The sequence below is a fragment of the Pagrus pagrus genome (assembly GCF_965226575.1).
Source record: "Pagrus pagrus genome assembly, chromosome: 2".
In the NCBI taxonomy this organism is placed as follows: domain Eukaryota; kingdom Metazoa; phylum Chordata; class Actinopteri; order Spariformes; family Sparidae; genus Pagrus; species Pagrus pagrus.
In genome coordinates, this window is record NC_140186.1 from 11,790,908 (window position 1) to 11,805,970 (window position 15,063).

The window sequence follows — 15,063 nt, forward strand, 5'->3', positions numbered from 1 at the left end:
ATTTTTAGATTCTGGGACAGTGTAATTACTTTAGCAGAGGATCTTTCTCCCAGAGGACTGAGAACACTGTCATCTGCTTCTGTTTCTTCTTTACATTAAAACAACTGCATTTCAAGCTCACATTTCATCAGGTATGGGGGCTTTTCTTTCCTATTCTCTCCTCTGCACTTGACAAACAGCCTGCTCAAACAAAACATTGCACTTTTAGAGTGAATTTAATAACAGCAGTGGACAGTGGTTTGTGTCCTTTATAGAAAGAGTAAAGCAACATGCTCCTGGAGGACATCTATATTAAACCTGGTTACAGGGCCTCTCTTCCTCTCTCTCTCTCTGTAGACCAAACACACTGGGGTTGTGGCTCAGGTTAACCAATCACAGCAATGTCAGCTCACTAAGAAACGAGATTGAAAAGAGGCTTCCCCGCTCAGACACATAACAAATCTATAAGTGATTAATCTATAAGAAATGATGCTTGCTGGACCAGGACTGATGACATATTGCTTATGTGTCTTCTGGGGTCCACTGGGATCAGTCAATCTTCTCTCAGTCTTGAAGCTCAAATGAAAAAGTCTCTTGTGAGGTTTCATCATATCTTTCTAAGTGATGGTAATTTAAGAAGATTGAGAGACTTTTGTTCTGGCCTGTTAACTATCTTAATCACAAAATCATTCTTTTCTTCAGTGTTATCTTATGTTATCTTATTATGTTTTTTAAGTTATCATTAAACACTCACACTCCTGTTTGTTGAGTACACCTAACTAAACCTAATCTAATCTAACACAACAGGCCCGTAATAAAGGTTTTTAAGGTTCAGTGTAACGGTTTCAGAGAAGTGCTGATTCAACATTTGTGAATGAACTTTTTGGTGCTGTTTGATTGCATTTTATTACACAAAGATGTGTTTCTTTTTTAAGATTATTTTTTGGGTCAGCTAAGGCAGTCAGACAGGAAGTGGGGCACAGAGAGGGGAAGACGTGCAGTAAAGAGCCTGCTGAAAATCAGCCTCCGTACACAAGTAAACTATCTGGGCACCCAGACTAAGAACTTTTTCTAGTATTTAGTTTACACTCATTGATATGCAGTAAATGGTGTGGAGAAAATATGAAAAACTCCTCTCACTATAACACAACAACTCATAAACTATACAGCCTACAAAATAAGATAACGTTGAATCCACACCTCAACAAAAACTGATGATAACATTCATGGATGTAGGATTTATACTGCATTAGATTTAGCTGGACACACCTGATAAACTTGCAAATGAGTGCTGTGGAAATAAGGTCACATTTTCCTCACTTTGAACTTCCTCCCAAAATCTGATTCGCCAATAATTCTCAAACTGTTTTAGGAGCTCCACAGGTTGATTTTAGGGCAAGCTGTTATGAAACATGCACCTTCACTGCTGCCAAACTGCTGAGAGGCCACACATGGTGTGATGCAAAGTTCTTATCTGCTGCACAGTGAACTTCAGTCGCTAGTTCACGTCACTATACTGTTCCGCAATGTCTATTCCTTTAAAGTTTTTTCACAAAAATGTGAACAGTGTCTACATGCACAGATACTGTGTGATACAGCAACGCTACTACAAGAGTGACAGGGCAGGCTGGTGACACAGCTGCAAACACTTTCTCTCACACACCAGTGTTTTTAATCATTAGCTGAGAGTGAAGACAAGCCTCCAATGAACTCTGACTGCTGTTAAGTGCCGACACTTGGTCTGATGACGAAATACCTAAAACTAAAGTCAGGGAAAGAAAGAAACTTGGCAGGTTTTTCCAAATTGTACTCACTGTCCATGAATGTTGACATGGATATAGTGATTGTACCTGAAGCCAAGAAAATACGTTTTTAGACAGTTTTGGAAAAACATTTCTATTTGGATAGAAAGATATTGATGTTACAGCCACAGAGCGGGGAGGTACAACAGTTGTTTTTCTAAAATTTGCCTGCACTGTGGGGTAAATTGAACATTGACTTTCTGACGGTCGGTGGACTTTGAATAGACCCGTGCGTACAGGAGTACACAGTAACGCCTCTCTGTGGATGTCATAAAAAAGCCAGTCAGACGATATATAAATACAGAGCAAAAGATGCGTCGTTCCTTTCTGTGGAGTCGGGCCCTTTATGGATTATAATCTGGCCAATCAGATCCTGCCCGGTAACAAAGGAACCTTTAAATTTCACACACACAATGTAAGTATGTTTTATATCATCGGTGTACACTTTGACCGTTGGCACATACTGTAAAAGGCATCATCATTCACGAACCGTTCAGTTTAAGAGACGAGTGAAGTGTCTGAGGTTAATTATTTATATTGTGGGTTTATTTGTGATTTGTGTCTCTGTGTGTTTGTGCATACCTTTAACTCCAGCATTAGGAAACATGGTGGGACTTAAACCCTCAGATGTTCCTCCACCACTGGGGGTGAAGATGGCGAGTGCTGGGCTAGCAGCCTGCTGGGCTGATATTGTCACATTTCCTCTGGACACAGCCAAAGTCAGACTACAGGTATCTGTTCTGACAAAGGAAGAAGCAAATTGTTCATCTCCAGTGTCACACAGCATGTTTTCCTCACATTTACAGAAAAACACCTGACATTACACTGTGATAATGATCCTCAGCTAATCTAATTTTGGACACTTTGGAACACACTATTGACTGAGCAGCTTGACTTTGTCCACTTCATTATCCAAAAATCAATCACACTCATTCACACTTCTGTTGCTATACGCTGCAGGTTTTCTACTTTTGTTCTGTAAAGCTGGTTTTAGCCTTAAGTACAATGTGTGACCCCAGATTCAGGGAGAGAAGACGGCGGTGGGAGGCATCCGCTACAGAGGAGTGTTCGGGACGATCAGCACCATGATCAAAACAGAGGGACCCAGGTCTCTGTACAACGGGCTGGTGGCGGGGCTGCAGAGACAGATGTGCTTCGCCTCCATCAGAATCGGCCTCTACGACAACGTCAAAAACTTCTACACTGGGGGCAAAGACAGTAAGTGGTTACTTTCAGTCATACATTTCTAAATAAATCAAGCTTTCACAAATCAGGCTATCCCTGCTGACAGACATGGTTTATAGATTTCAAATGTCCCACGGTCAGAAACCAAAGACCTTCACATAAAAAATGAATATTAACTTCAAGTAAGTCCAAATTTACAAATTTCCCTGAGAGGGCTTTACAATCCATACAACATATGACAACCTCAAAAGTCTTGAAGTATCTGATATAAAATATACTTAAGTATTTAAAGTAATTTCCTGGCAATAAATGTACTGAAGTATTAAGATACAAGTAAAAGTACAATTATACATACATTTACATGTTGACCAATTGTCGCTCTGGCAGATAATAATGTTGCCTCCATCACTGGAAAAAAACCAAACTAGAACTTCGAAGGGGGAAAAGAGGGGGAAGCAACAGCTGCTGTATGTACAGTATGGATAGAAGTAATGAAGCAGTGATGGAATGCAACTAAATACTGTACTGCAGTACAATTTTGAGGTACTTGTACTTAACTTGTACTTCCCATGTATTATTCATATGGGTGAGTATCACTTTTGGTAAGATATTTTAACACGATGTCCTTACTCTCCTGAAGTGTGACTTTTGGGTACTTTTACAACACTGAGTAACAACAGTATTTGATTCAAGTCCACAACATGTTATTTTATGCAAATATGTTAGAAGAGTTTCAGCAAAGTGTAATGCACGAAGATCTGAGGGTGGTGACAGTGATTGATGTTTTAATTGAGAATTAAAATAACAAAAAATAAAAAATAAGGCACACGTACCTCAAAACTGCACTTAATAAGAATAATTGACTAAATACATTGGTTGTTCCTGTCCTTCCTTCTCCAGACCCTAGTGTGCTGATACGTATCCTGGCCGGCTGTACTACAGGCGCCATGGCAGTGTCGTTTGCACAACCCACAGATGTGGTCAAGGTTCGATTTCAGGCCCAGATGAACCTGGACGGCGTGGCCCGTCGCTACACTGGCACCATGCAGGCCTACAAACACATCTTCCAGAATGAGGGCATGCGTGGACTCTGGAAAGGTGCCACTCAGGACGCCCGAGAAATGATTCATAACTGATTTGTTAAAAGTAGTCAAACATACAACTTGTTAACCTTCTTTGCTTTCCTCAGGCACACTACCCAACATCACTAGAAATGCGCTTGTCAACTGCACAGAGCTGGTTACATACGACCTGATCAAGGAGGCCATCCTCAGACACAACCTGTTGTCAGGTGAGTGGGAGAGCTCATGCATGTGTGCCTAGGCTACACTGACACACACACACATAATGGCATCACACAGAGACAGCTGATTGGGCAGAAATCCACACACCCTCTCACCCTTTCAACTCCACCAAGGCTGATAACAGCACACATGCTGGTACAGAACAAAGTGTATTTTCCCTCCTCGGTGCTGTAAATACAGTAGTTATTATGATTTATCTCAATCATATATAATGCCTCGTCCACAGGGTTGCATAATCTGCTGACATGTGCTTCTATACTGTTAAACTGAGAACAAAGGCCCTCTGGTCCCCATCATTCATACACTTATGTTTCTTTATCTCCACAGACAACCTGCCCTGCCACTTTGTTTCTGCGTTTGGCGCAGGCTTTGTTACCACAGTGATTGCTTCCCCAGTAGATGTGGTGAAAACTAGATACATGAACTCCCCACCAGGCCAGTACAAGAGCGCTATCAACTGTGCCTGGACCATGATGACAAAAGAGGGGCCGACGGCTTTCTACAAAGGGTGAGCATATCCTCCCTGACCCCAACATACTGATTTGTTTAGGAGTTCTTTGAACTTGAGGTCGTGAGATAAATTGTGTCTTTCATTCTTCACTACAAACTCTTTTTGTGTTTCTTGTAGATTTGTGCCCTCGTTTCTGAGGTTGGGATCGTGGAACGTTGTGATGTTTGTCTCATTCGAACAAATCAAGAGAGCCATGATGGTCACGAAGAAGAGGATCGATGACACAAATTGAGATTCACGTTTTAAAGTTTGACTGAGAAACTTGAGCCAACACTGGAACATCACTGAAGAAAACCTAATGAATATCATATCACATTTTAGTTTTATTCTTTTTTTGTCTTGTGGAGACAAAGAAGAAAATCCTTTGTTGAAAAAGGAACATTTGACAATCTGCCTTGTATTTCAACTTTGTGTTGAACTGATGTATTAAAGAAATGCAGTTTTGTATTTATAATTTTTCAAAACGTCGTGATAATCTCCTCTGGGAAGTTAAGTTTGTACTTTGAGTCCTGTAAATCTGAATCTGCCAATTATAAAAAGAAATGCAGTTTTATCTCCACATTTTATATTTATAATCTGTCGCAATGAACCCAATCAAAATTTAATGGGAGTCAATGGTGGGAGCTTTAAATGATTAAATGCTAATAATTTTATTTTGGGTTATTACTAGAATAGGTTTACATGCTTTTGTGCTCTAAAAACAGCATTCCCCCTCTGTCTGAACTGCTGTTTTAGCTCCTGTCTCTTAAAGGCCCCCATCCAAAACACCCAGTCTGCTCTGATTGGTCAGCTGACACCTGCCTGACCCAGCAACGCTAACAACAGAACAGCTGTGTTAAATCAATTCTTACACGCCAAAGTGGCCGCAAGGGATTAATTATGCACGTGTGACATTGTGATGTAATGTGATGTCACAAAGTCACAGAAAGGCGAGACTACTGACGAGGCATTTCAGGAGCAGTGTTTTCTGTGGGAGAGAGGAGCTTCTGTTGGTGCAGACTTTGACATTTCGCACTTTCAAGCATAATAGGTCTCCTTTGTGATGACCTGTAAATCTTTATCTGCCAATTCTACATTAAAGGCAGCTTTAAAACAGGGCAACTTTCTATGTAAAACAGGTTTATGTATACTCTTAATATATTTGACTTGTTTCACAGACTGATTGTTTTTTGACTTCCACCACATGAGACAAATCCAAAGCATCAAAGTGTGTATTTATTAACTTCCGTTAAGACTTGTTAATCATCTTCATCAAAAGCAAATCACAGCCTAAAAATAACAATGTCATAAAAAACAAAAGCAACATCAGTCTTTAGACATACAAATGTATGAAAATTAAATCAAACAACCATTTTGAGTTCCACATCACCTACATTACAGAATCCAGATGACATCTATAGGGACACACTAAAACATGCACACATTTTCCCTTAAATCAAAGGGTCACTCATTTTTAAGCATCAAAGTGTATTTACAGGTCTTTGGGAGTACTACTGCATATGTGAAAAAGTAGAATAGAGTCTATTTTGGCTCCAGAGGAAGCTGCATGTAATCTGATAAATTGCCTCCAGTGATGGCACTCAGTGGCTAAGTTGCATTGTGGGTAATGTGGGTGCCAGTTTTTGAAAAAGAAAAATAATACATGGAATAAGAGGTGATTTCTTTGGTTCTTCTATTTTGATCATTTGTTTTCAAAATGTCCCTAATGAGTCGAACAGTGTAATGAGAGGGCAGTGCTAGACCAGTGGACTGCTTTTCAAAACCTAGAGCCTACATTACCGGGTGACATCACTGGAGGCAATGTATTAGACAACACACAGCTTCCTCTGGAGCCACAAAAGGTTTTATACTACTTCATTTCCACATATGCAGTCGTACTCCTCAAGACCTCCAACGACACTCAAATGTGTGAAATTGAACCCTTTATGTTTTAGCCATGGTATCTGGACATAAAAATTGAATTCCTGAGTGGGGAGAAACTGAGAACACAAACGTCTTGTTTACATAAATACGAAAAAGAGAGCTACAAATATGGTAGTTTTTTTTAATCACAATTTTTCAAGGACCGTCTTTTATCTGGAACAATTTGGCTGCTTGCTCAGTGAAAGTGCTTTAACGCTGACAAACGACAGACCAGTCCTCTGCAGCAGCTCTCATTTACCCCTTACAAAGCTTCATTACACACCGGAATGGTTATTTTTTGAGGTATAGGGTGTTAGATTTGTGCTCTATTTTAAAACCCTTAACTATCACTGTGACAAAATAAACCAAGCATTACGGATGAATCACAAAACCAAACATAAGAGAATGAATTTGTTCGAATTGTTGAGGAATATGAGTGATCGGTCGGCTTCAGTCTGCTTTGATGCTTCTTCTGTTGATCAGACAACTTCAGAAGTCATGGAGAGGTCGGGGAAGATTTCTCAATATTAGTTTTTTTCTGAACTGGCAGTCAATGTGAAGGATACTTCAGGGTCCTGTAGATGAGTCTTTACAATATTATGGAATTTTTCTCTGTACTGATTGAACTGCATGATACTCTCCGGTTCTTCTGCCACCCAGAATTTATCAAATTCATATGCCAGATAACCTAGAAGAGAATAAACAAATATTAGAATATAAGAATAATTTGTAAATACAGACAAAATATTTTACTTTCTATCAAAAAACCTTGTATTTTTCAAGGAGATGGAAAGAATTAAAGGTGTTTAAGAAAACAAAAAATATGTTTTTACTCACAGTATAGCTGATGAAAGTCCTGGAGCTCAGGTGTGCCCTGCACTGTGTTGTAGAAATGGGGTTTCAAAGCACCACTCTTCAGGAGGCTGTAGGCCATCTCTGTCAAGTTGATCCCAACTATGGCATATGAATATCTGAAATATGGTGAATACTAAATTATGCTAGTCTCATAATATACAACAATGCAGTGATTTCAGGAAGATCTAACTTCTCACACAATACTGAAAATATGTGGATATCAATACAGTAATGTATAAATGTGTCTTACCCCAGTTTAGGATGGTTTGCATGTGACAACACCTGACGAGCCTTCTCTGTGTAGTTTTCACTGAAAAAACTGCAACAGAGAAAAAACATGTCAGCATAATCATTATTACTGTAAAAAAACATCCATTAAAGTGATACAAATGTATGTAATAACCCTTGTTGCAGTTGTACTTGGTTTTATGAATACAAGTATGTAAAAGTCCTGCTGACTGTGTGGATTTCCTTGTCAGTTGCAACTGCATTTCAGGCTCCCACTGACTGACAAAGGGACAGCTGGGGAATATATTTTGTTTGCTTTGTCAGCTCTCTATATCTGTGTTGTATCTCACCATGTCTTTATATTTTGTTGCTTGTTGTTACTGTGTTTTGATGTATATGAAAATATGTCAAACACGTATTTCCATCATAGATACATTGTGACCAGAAGATGGTAATGATTCAAAGTGTACTGTGAACTGTAGTTCTTTATAACTGAGTTAATAAATGTCTCATTGTTATTCATTGAGGACTCACACAAGGTTGATCAGGCCCAGCATGCCCATTCCTCTGAAGTCAGTCTTCGGGTCATCTCCTTGGAATCCAATGTCTCCCCACTGTTTAGTGACCCTGGACTCCAGTTTGACTGTTGGCATCAACAGGTCCCACAGCTGACAGTACAAATAATTCAAATGTTACATATTTTAGCTGTAGTTTCTTCTTCTACAGCTTTAACTGCTTTCAATGTGTCTTATATTGACAGGGCATGTTAGTTCATGGTATTAAGTCTTTGAAAAACGCTGTATCTGTCAGTCAAATCCACTGTCATTGTCCTCAGTGTAATGGGTGAGTCTGAATCCACAAAGACTGATTCAGGCGTACTGAACTTTGGACCTATTTGTTCTGTATCTATGCAACTAAAACATATGCAGTGACTGCTTTACTGATGTATGGATCCAGAAGCAGGAACACACACCTTCAACAACATGGCCTCGTGTGCTTGGTTCTCCGAGTTGAAGACTTCTTTTCTCAAGTCTTCCACAGTCACATACAAGCTGCTGTGTCCTGTTATCTGTAGCAGACAGATGTGTAGGCTTTCCTTGAACCTGGAAAGGTAGGAAGATTTAATAAATAATTAATAAACTGATTCAAAAATGACACTCGACTAAATATGATTTGGAAATCAAAGTCTTGCCAGTGACAAGCACCATCAAAATAACAGATAAGGCGTGACCTTACAGTGGATCTTTCTGGGGTTTGACATTCTTCACTTTCATAATTTGATCCACACATTGCTCTAGTTTATCCTTGTCGGTTTCCAAAGCTCCTCTTAAAACCTACAGAGGAAGAAAGCAAAGGAAGGGAGGAGGTAGTCAAAGAACAAGAATGATACAGCCAGCTACGACACAGAAAAGCTGCTGCTATCTATCTATCTATCTATCTATCTATCTATCTATCTATCCCTTCCACCCACAGTACAAAAAATACTTTCCAAATTCAATCTCAGATGCAATGAAAAAGCTGACTAGGCACTTCTGTTTTCACCATGAATGAACTGTTGGTCGGAAAATGATTCACTAGCTATAATCACAGATGGCAAGTACAGTCAATGTATCTATGCTTGGCAAGTATACTGAAAGATAAGACCTGATTAGGCTCACAGAATATGTCTTTACTGCAGTTCACACATACAACAGCCAGCAGATAATGAACAGGTCAGTAGAGGTGTTTCCTTTCCACTTCTTCTCTGTGGGCCCACGAGGTTTAAACGTGCCAATTAACCTGATTTCTATTCTACATCATATCTGCTGCAGTTATAGTCCAGATCTAGAAAAAGGGATCACATTAACCCAATGCTGGCGTTGTGATAGTGGCTCATCACACATTCTGTTTGTCTTCAAAGCAGCACATGCAACTGGAAATGTCAGTAACAATTTGAATCTTAAAAATACAACACAACACATCACAACAGACAAACATTAATTTTCAGCTTTGGCCTTCCAAGGGAAAACATTTGGGCACCCCTGGTTCAGGGCCTTAATGGAGGCAATGAAGAGTGTGAAAAGATTTTAATGAAAACAAAAAACAGCTTCTGGCGTTTCTTTTAAAAACTCACATCATTGCATTTAACAAGGTTTTACCAAAGTGTGCATGTGTTTGTCTTACTGTAGCTATATTAAGAAACTTATAATTTGTAATTTCTTAAACCAGCTTCTGAAGTTGACCTGAAAACTGAAGGAGCCAAGGAGTAATCCCTAGAAATGAAACTATCTCCATCCTAATTAAAAACTGACAGATAAACGTGAAAACATTTTATTACCTTGCTCTTTGATGACCGAAGAGAATATTCTGCAATAGGACACAAGAAGCAGATTAATAGGATATTGAAACTGTGTACTTGGCAGGAAAAGTAGATCAGATTCCAGATGACTTAAGTCACCTGCTTTTGTTGTCCTTGTTGCCCCTGGCTTGTATCCAGAACATATTCTCTGCAGCTCACACGTCCCTGTTGCTTGTTTGATGAGCCACTTCAGCCAGTATCTCAGGAAGGACGTGTAGACATACTGCCAGATGTACCCCAGCATTTTCTATAGCATGGACAGAGAAAACACGAATCAGTTGCATGTCCCAGAGATCTGACAGTCTAATATACAGTCTTGTACACAACTTTAACAGTTGTCTGATAAGCCATTTTGGATGCCTGAGATGGGTGCTTGACTCAGCTCGTTACTGATGGTGGGTTACGCTGCGTCAGAGTTAATATGCACCTCTTCAATTTATATTCTAGGGTGCAAGAAATGTCCTCAGTAGTAAACAACTGGGCAGTATATAGTTAACGTGATAAAATCCAATGAGCAGCAATCCAATAAATCGAATTGAAACGCTCCTGGTTTGATTAATCCTTTGCTCTATGCAGGATCAGGAAAACAGACAAGGAAAGGCAACACATTTGAGAAGCTGAAACCATCAAATATTTTGGATGTTTGATTGAAAAGCTGCAGCTTTTCTGTTGCCCCTGCTCCAATTGTATCTACTTTAAATACAATTGAGCATTTTGACCTACAAAAAGGGAACATATTCATCAAGATGATCAAATGTTTTGCATGAAATATAACAATCTGCAAAATAAGTTTGGTTTACAAGTGCAAAGTCCCATAAAATGTACATACTCAAGTGAAGTACATCTACCTCCAAACTGTATTTTAGTACAACTTCGTTACTTTCCATCACTGCCTAATGACACTCACTACAATCTCATGATTATGAACAGGATTTTATCACTTGTCCCTCTGTTGTGTGTCATCATGACGATGACCACTATTCGGAGCAGTTGAGACATCATTGTGCGTTTAAAATCAGAATAATTTCGTAATTCAATGTATGACAAGTTCAGCTTATCGTACGTCACCATAAAAATACAAATGCATAAGCAAACATTGCAATTAAACGGGATTATGTCGATGTCAACAGGGGCGGCTAACGAACTATCGAACAGCCAAAACAATAGCACTGAAGTAGCTAGCATGCTAACTCCAGACAAACGTGGCCATTCAGTTTAATCTGCCTACGTCGGCGAGTCTACTGGCACTTTAGCCAGAAATCTGAGCACTGCATATTAGTGTCAGCAAACTGCTAGCTATTTACCGCTGATTTAAATAAACCAACCGAGCTGACAGGGTTAAAAACTCAGATGACAGTTAACCGGTCCAGACAACAGGTTGTCATTGTATTCGCCCAACTGTTAGCTAAGTTAGCTAACGTATGTTAACCTCCGGTTGCGCCACAAGCATTGCTGTGCTTCGTGGTATTAAAAACGAGGAAGAAGCTTAAGTGTATCATACCCTGCTGTCGCAGAGATGTTGTCAGACAGAGATATATGCAAACTTACCGTCACTTGTTAGCTATCAGACGAGCTGTAAGGTTAGCGACGCTTCTCTTGACAACAGTCTGGCTGTGGTGCGTTCACGTTCCGACCAGACACACAGCCACTCCACTTTGAGCAATAACGCGGAGCTTGGAAATTGAAGATTTTGGGATGACCAAAATACTTTCATTTAATAATTACATCGGAATTAATGTAAACATTTTCATAGGGACTGATTGTGCAATTTCAGCCACAAAAAGTGGACAGACTCTGAGAAATTCGTGTTGAAGTTATGGTTGACATAATGTCTTTGAATATAGCACACGCCAACATCTCAGCATGTCAACGGCGCTTTCAACGCCGCTGCAGCGCCACCTACCGTCAAAGCCTCACTGCTGCCTGCAGCACTGCACTGCATAGAGGAACACAGACAACCTGCCATTGAAAATCTGTGTATTTTAACCATTTGCTGGATAGTGGATCTAGATAAATTGAGTGTTAATCCATTAAATAATCCCGAGTCAAAGTTATCAATCAAGACAGACAGTACTTTTGTTGAAAATTATTATCCACTAAATCTGCAAATATGATTGGGCTCAGCTGATTATTTTGCTTTTCCCAATTTAACCACAAGATGATGCCAGATCTACAATATGACTGGTTGTGTTACATCGAAGGGGCACTGTGTAGTTTTGGAGAAGAAATTAAAACTCACAATTTTAATGAGGTAATAATACAAACTCAGAAATATTTGTTTTTTCCCCCATAACTGAATAAACAAGCTGTTCTCAAAGGATAATAAGGTCCCCAGAATACTGCTTGAAGCTAGGAAGGTGAAGAAATATAAACAAAGTTAAACAGTATGAAATTGTGTTGTCCTTTAAAGTCAGTTTGTTTATTAGCTTTATTCAGTCATGAAAACAAAGAAAGTTTGTTTATTTAGTTTGTTTAGGCATTAAAAAAACAGTCTATGATGATCTTAAAATTTCTTCCCAAAAACTACATGGCGCACCTTTAAATTGAAAGTCTATATTTTTTAATTTTTTTTAAACAGACCGATCATTTCCAATCCATAAATACCATCAGGCTAATATTGATTTTTAAACCTTTTGTGTCATAATGTCTAGCCACTATAATGGTGGCAGCAGACCACACATCTTTCTCTCCAAATAACTGTGTCACAGTTTTGCTGGCAGCACACAAGCGCTCACCCGGAAGCAGAAGTCTGGCATACCAACAATCTGTGCACTCTATCCTGAGTTGCCCACCAGTGGTGCACTCGACCGTAATTAAATCTTGGTCTACCTTCTCACCTAATCAGTCCCTCTGGGCTTTTAGAGGCAGGAGGTCTATCCCATACAATTACTGTGCACCAAGAGGAGCTCCTATCTCAGGCACAGGCTATACTTGAAGTCCCCAAAGTAGCCCTTTAGATTATAATAACAGTCTGAGAGATTAGATAAGGCCGAGCAAGGAAGTAGCCCATAATGCTGATATTAAATTAGTCACAATCATTTTTATATCACTGCAGGCTCGATGAAGAATAATTAAACTTGACCACTGTAATTAATAGAGACATTGAATATTGTGCTGTTGTCTTTATTTACAGGAGTATATCCATGGAAGGGCCAGGTTTGGCATGGGCTGACATGACTGACAGGGCGATCGAACCTCCAAAGATTTTATAAGTACGAGAAAATTGAGGCAGGCAGTTGTACAGACTTCAAGATTAATTAAAAGAAAAGATTATCAAAATAATTTGAAGTGTGTGCCCCATGTATGGAGGCTGAGTCCTCGGCAGTGGCCCATGTTTGATTCCAGCCTGTGGCTGTTTGCTGCTTGTCATCCCGTCTCTCTTTCCCCCCCTTTCCTTGTCTGACTCTCATGGCTGTCCTATCAAAATAAAGTGGAAACATAAACCTTAAAAAAAAAAAAGACAAATTATTATTATTAATAATAATAATAATAATAATAATAATAATAAAAAGGAAAGGCATTAAATCCTCATATTCCAGAAGCTGGAACATAAAAATGACTTCTAAGATTAATAAAATCATCAAATGTCAGTTAGTTAAATGATTATTTGATTGATTGCTTCAGAAGTACTTGTACATTTTCATGTGTTTTGTGTCCAAAAACGTTTGTAGGGTAACTAGTAACAATATAGAAAATTATAGTGGAGTAAAAAGTAGAAGTTTTCCCTCTGAATAGTAGCTTAAAGTGGCATAATAAGAAAATACTTGCTTAGTTACATCCCACTACTGCTGATCTGCCATCGCTGCGGCTCTGTTCAGTTTCCTCGACATGAGGAAAACAACCTGTCCTCTGTGACACTAGAGGGAGCTTTCTAACATTTAACACAAAAAAACAATACACCCTGATGATGCAAGTCAGTCAGTTCAAAGAAAACAGTGTTGACTGAGGGTATTTAAACTCATTTTTAAAAGATAAAAAAATAAATAAAACCAAGATCCAGTTTTAGTGTTTACTCCATAATAGATAGTGAATATGTAATATCTTCTTAATCATCCTGTGACCCTCAGATTTCTCTTGAGACGTCTGAGTCATCTCTTGGCCTCCACCTTTGACAATTCTACATGAGCAAGCAACATAGAAAGAAACACATTTACAATATCCAGCAATAAGTTTTTATTGAAAAAATGATTTTTTTCCCCCTTGCATGCATGGAATCAATGATGTTGATCTTTCAAAACAATGTGATAGTCCAGGCTAATGGAGGTTATTCCCAGTGAAGACATCAGATATCACTATGCTCCTCAGCTGAGGTTCACTACTGTATAAAGTTTGGGACCCTTACTTATACTGGACCTACACTCACCTTCTATATTACAGGGGTTTCCTAAACCTGCCTGTCTCTGCACCTTTTCTATGACAGAACCAGCTTTCCTGTAACTTTGCTATCTGTTTACTTACTTGTTTATTTTTGCTTTGTAGCAAAAAGTACAATAATTACCTCCAAATGTTGTGGACTGGAAGTATGAAGTAGCAGAAAAAGGAAATACTCAAGTACAAGTACCTCAAAATGATACTTAATCACAGTACTTGAGTAAATGTACTTAGTTACATTCCATCAATGCACACCTGTTTGAAATCCTAATTAATTGTAAAGGTATTTTATTTACCAGACCTCTTAAAACCTCAGAGGAAAAATCTCTCATTTTCCAAATGGAGTTTGGAATGGAAAGGTACCTGATTCCATTCAGATGCAGCATGTAATCTGCAAAGTAACTAGTAACTAAATGTATCAAATAAATGTAGTGAGTAAAAAGTACATTATTTTCCTGCAAATATAGTGGAGTGGAAGTATGAAGTAGCAAAAAAATGGAAATACTCAAGTACCTCAAAATTGTACTTAAGTAAAGTACTCAGAGGAAAATCTCTCATTTTCCAAATGGAGTTTGGAATGGAAAGGTA

The 15,063-nt window shown here is 38.9% G+C and overlaps 2 protein-coding genes across 2 annotated transcripts; one reads left to right on the plus strand and one right to left on the minus strand.

The window, feature by feature from the left end:
* The first annotated feature begins 1,941 nt into the window (after positions 1 to 1,941).
* ucp1 (uncoupling protein 1) lies at positions 1,942 to 5,448 on the plus strand. Its single transcript, XM_084375607.1, has 7 exons — positions 1,942 to 2,196; positions 2,376 to 2,512; positions 2,801 to 2,999; positions 3,867 to 4,064; positions 4,156 to 4,257; positions 4,598 to 4,778; positions 4,899 to 5,448. The coding sequence occupies exons 2-7, from the start codon at positions 2,387 to 2,389 to the stop codon at positions 5,011 to 5,013; spliced, it is 921 nt and encodes a 306-aa protein (XP_084231733.1). The 5' UTR covers positions 1,942 to 2,196; positions 2,376 to 2,386; the 3' UTR covers positions 5,014 to 5,448.
* A 528-nt stretch (positions 5,449 to 5,976) lies between these two features.
* On the minus strand, positions 5,977 to 11,741 carry elmod2 (ELMO/CED-12 domain containing 2). Its single transcript, XM_084368697.1, has 9 exons — positions 11,653 to 11,741; positions 10,204 to 10,351; positions 10,084 to 10,112; positions 9,003 to 9,100; positions 8,740 to 8,869; positions 8,301 to 8,434; positions 7,789 to 7,857; positions 7,521 to 7,654; positions 5,977 to 7,371 (listed from the first exon to the last, which is right to left on the minus strand). Exons 2-9 carry the CDS (start codon positions 10,346 to 10,348, stop codon positions 7,211 to 7,213), a joined length of 900 nt encoding a protein of 299 aa, XP_084224823.1. The 5' UTR covers positions 10,349 to 10,351; positions 11,653 to 11,741; the 3' UTR covers positions 5,977 to 7,210.
* Positions 11,742 to 15,063: the final 3,322 nt, after the last annotated feature.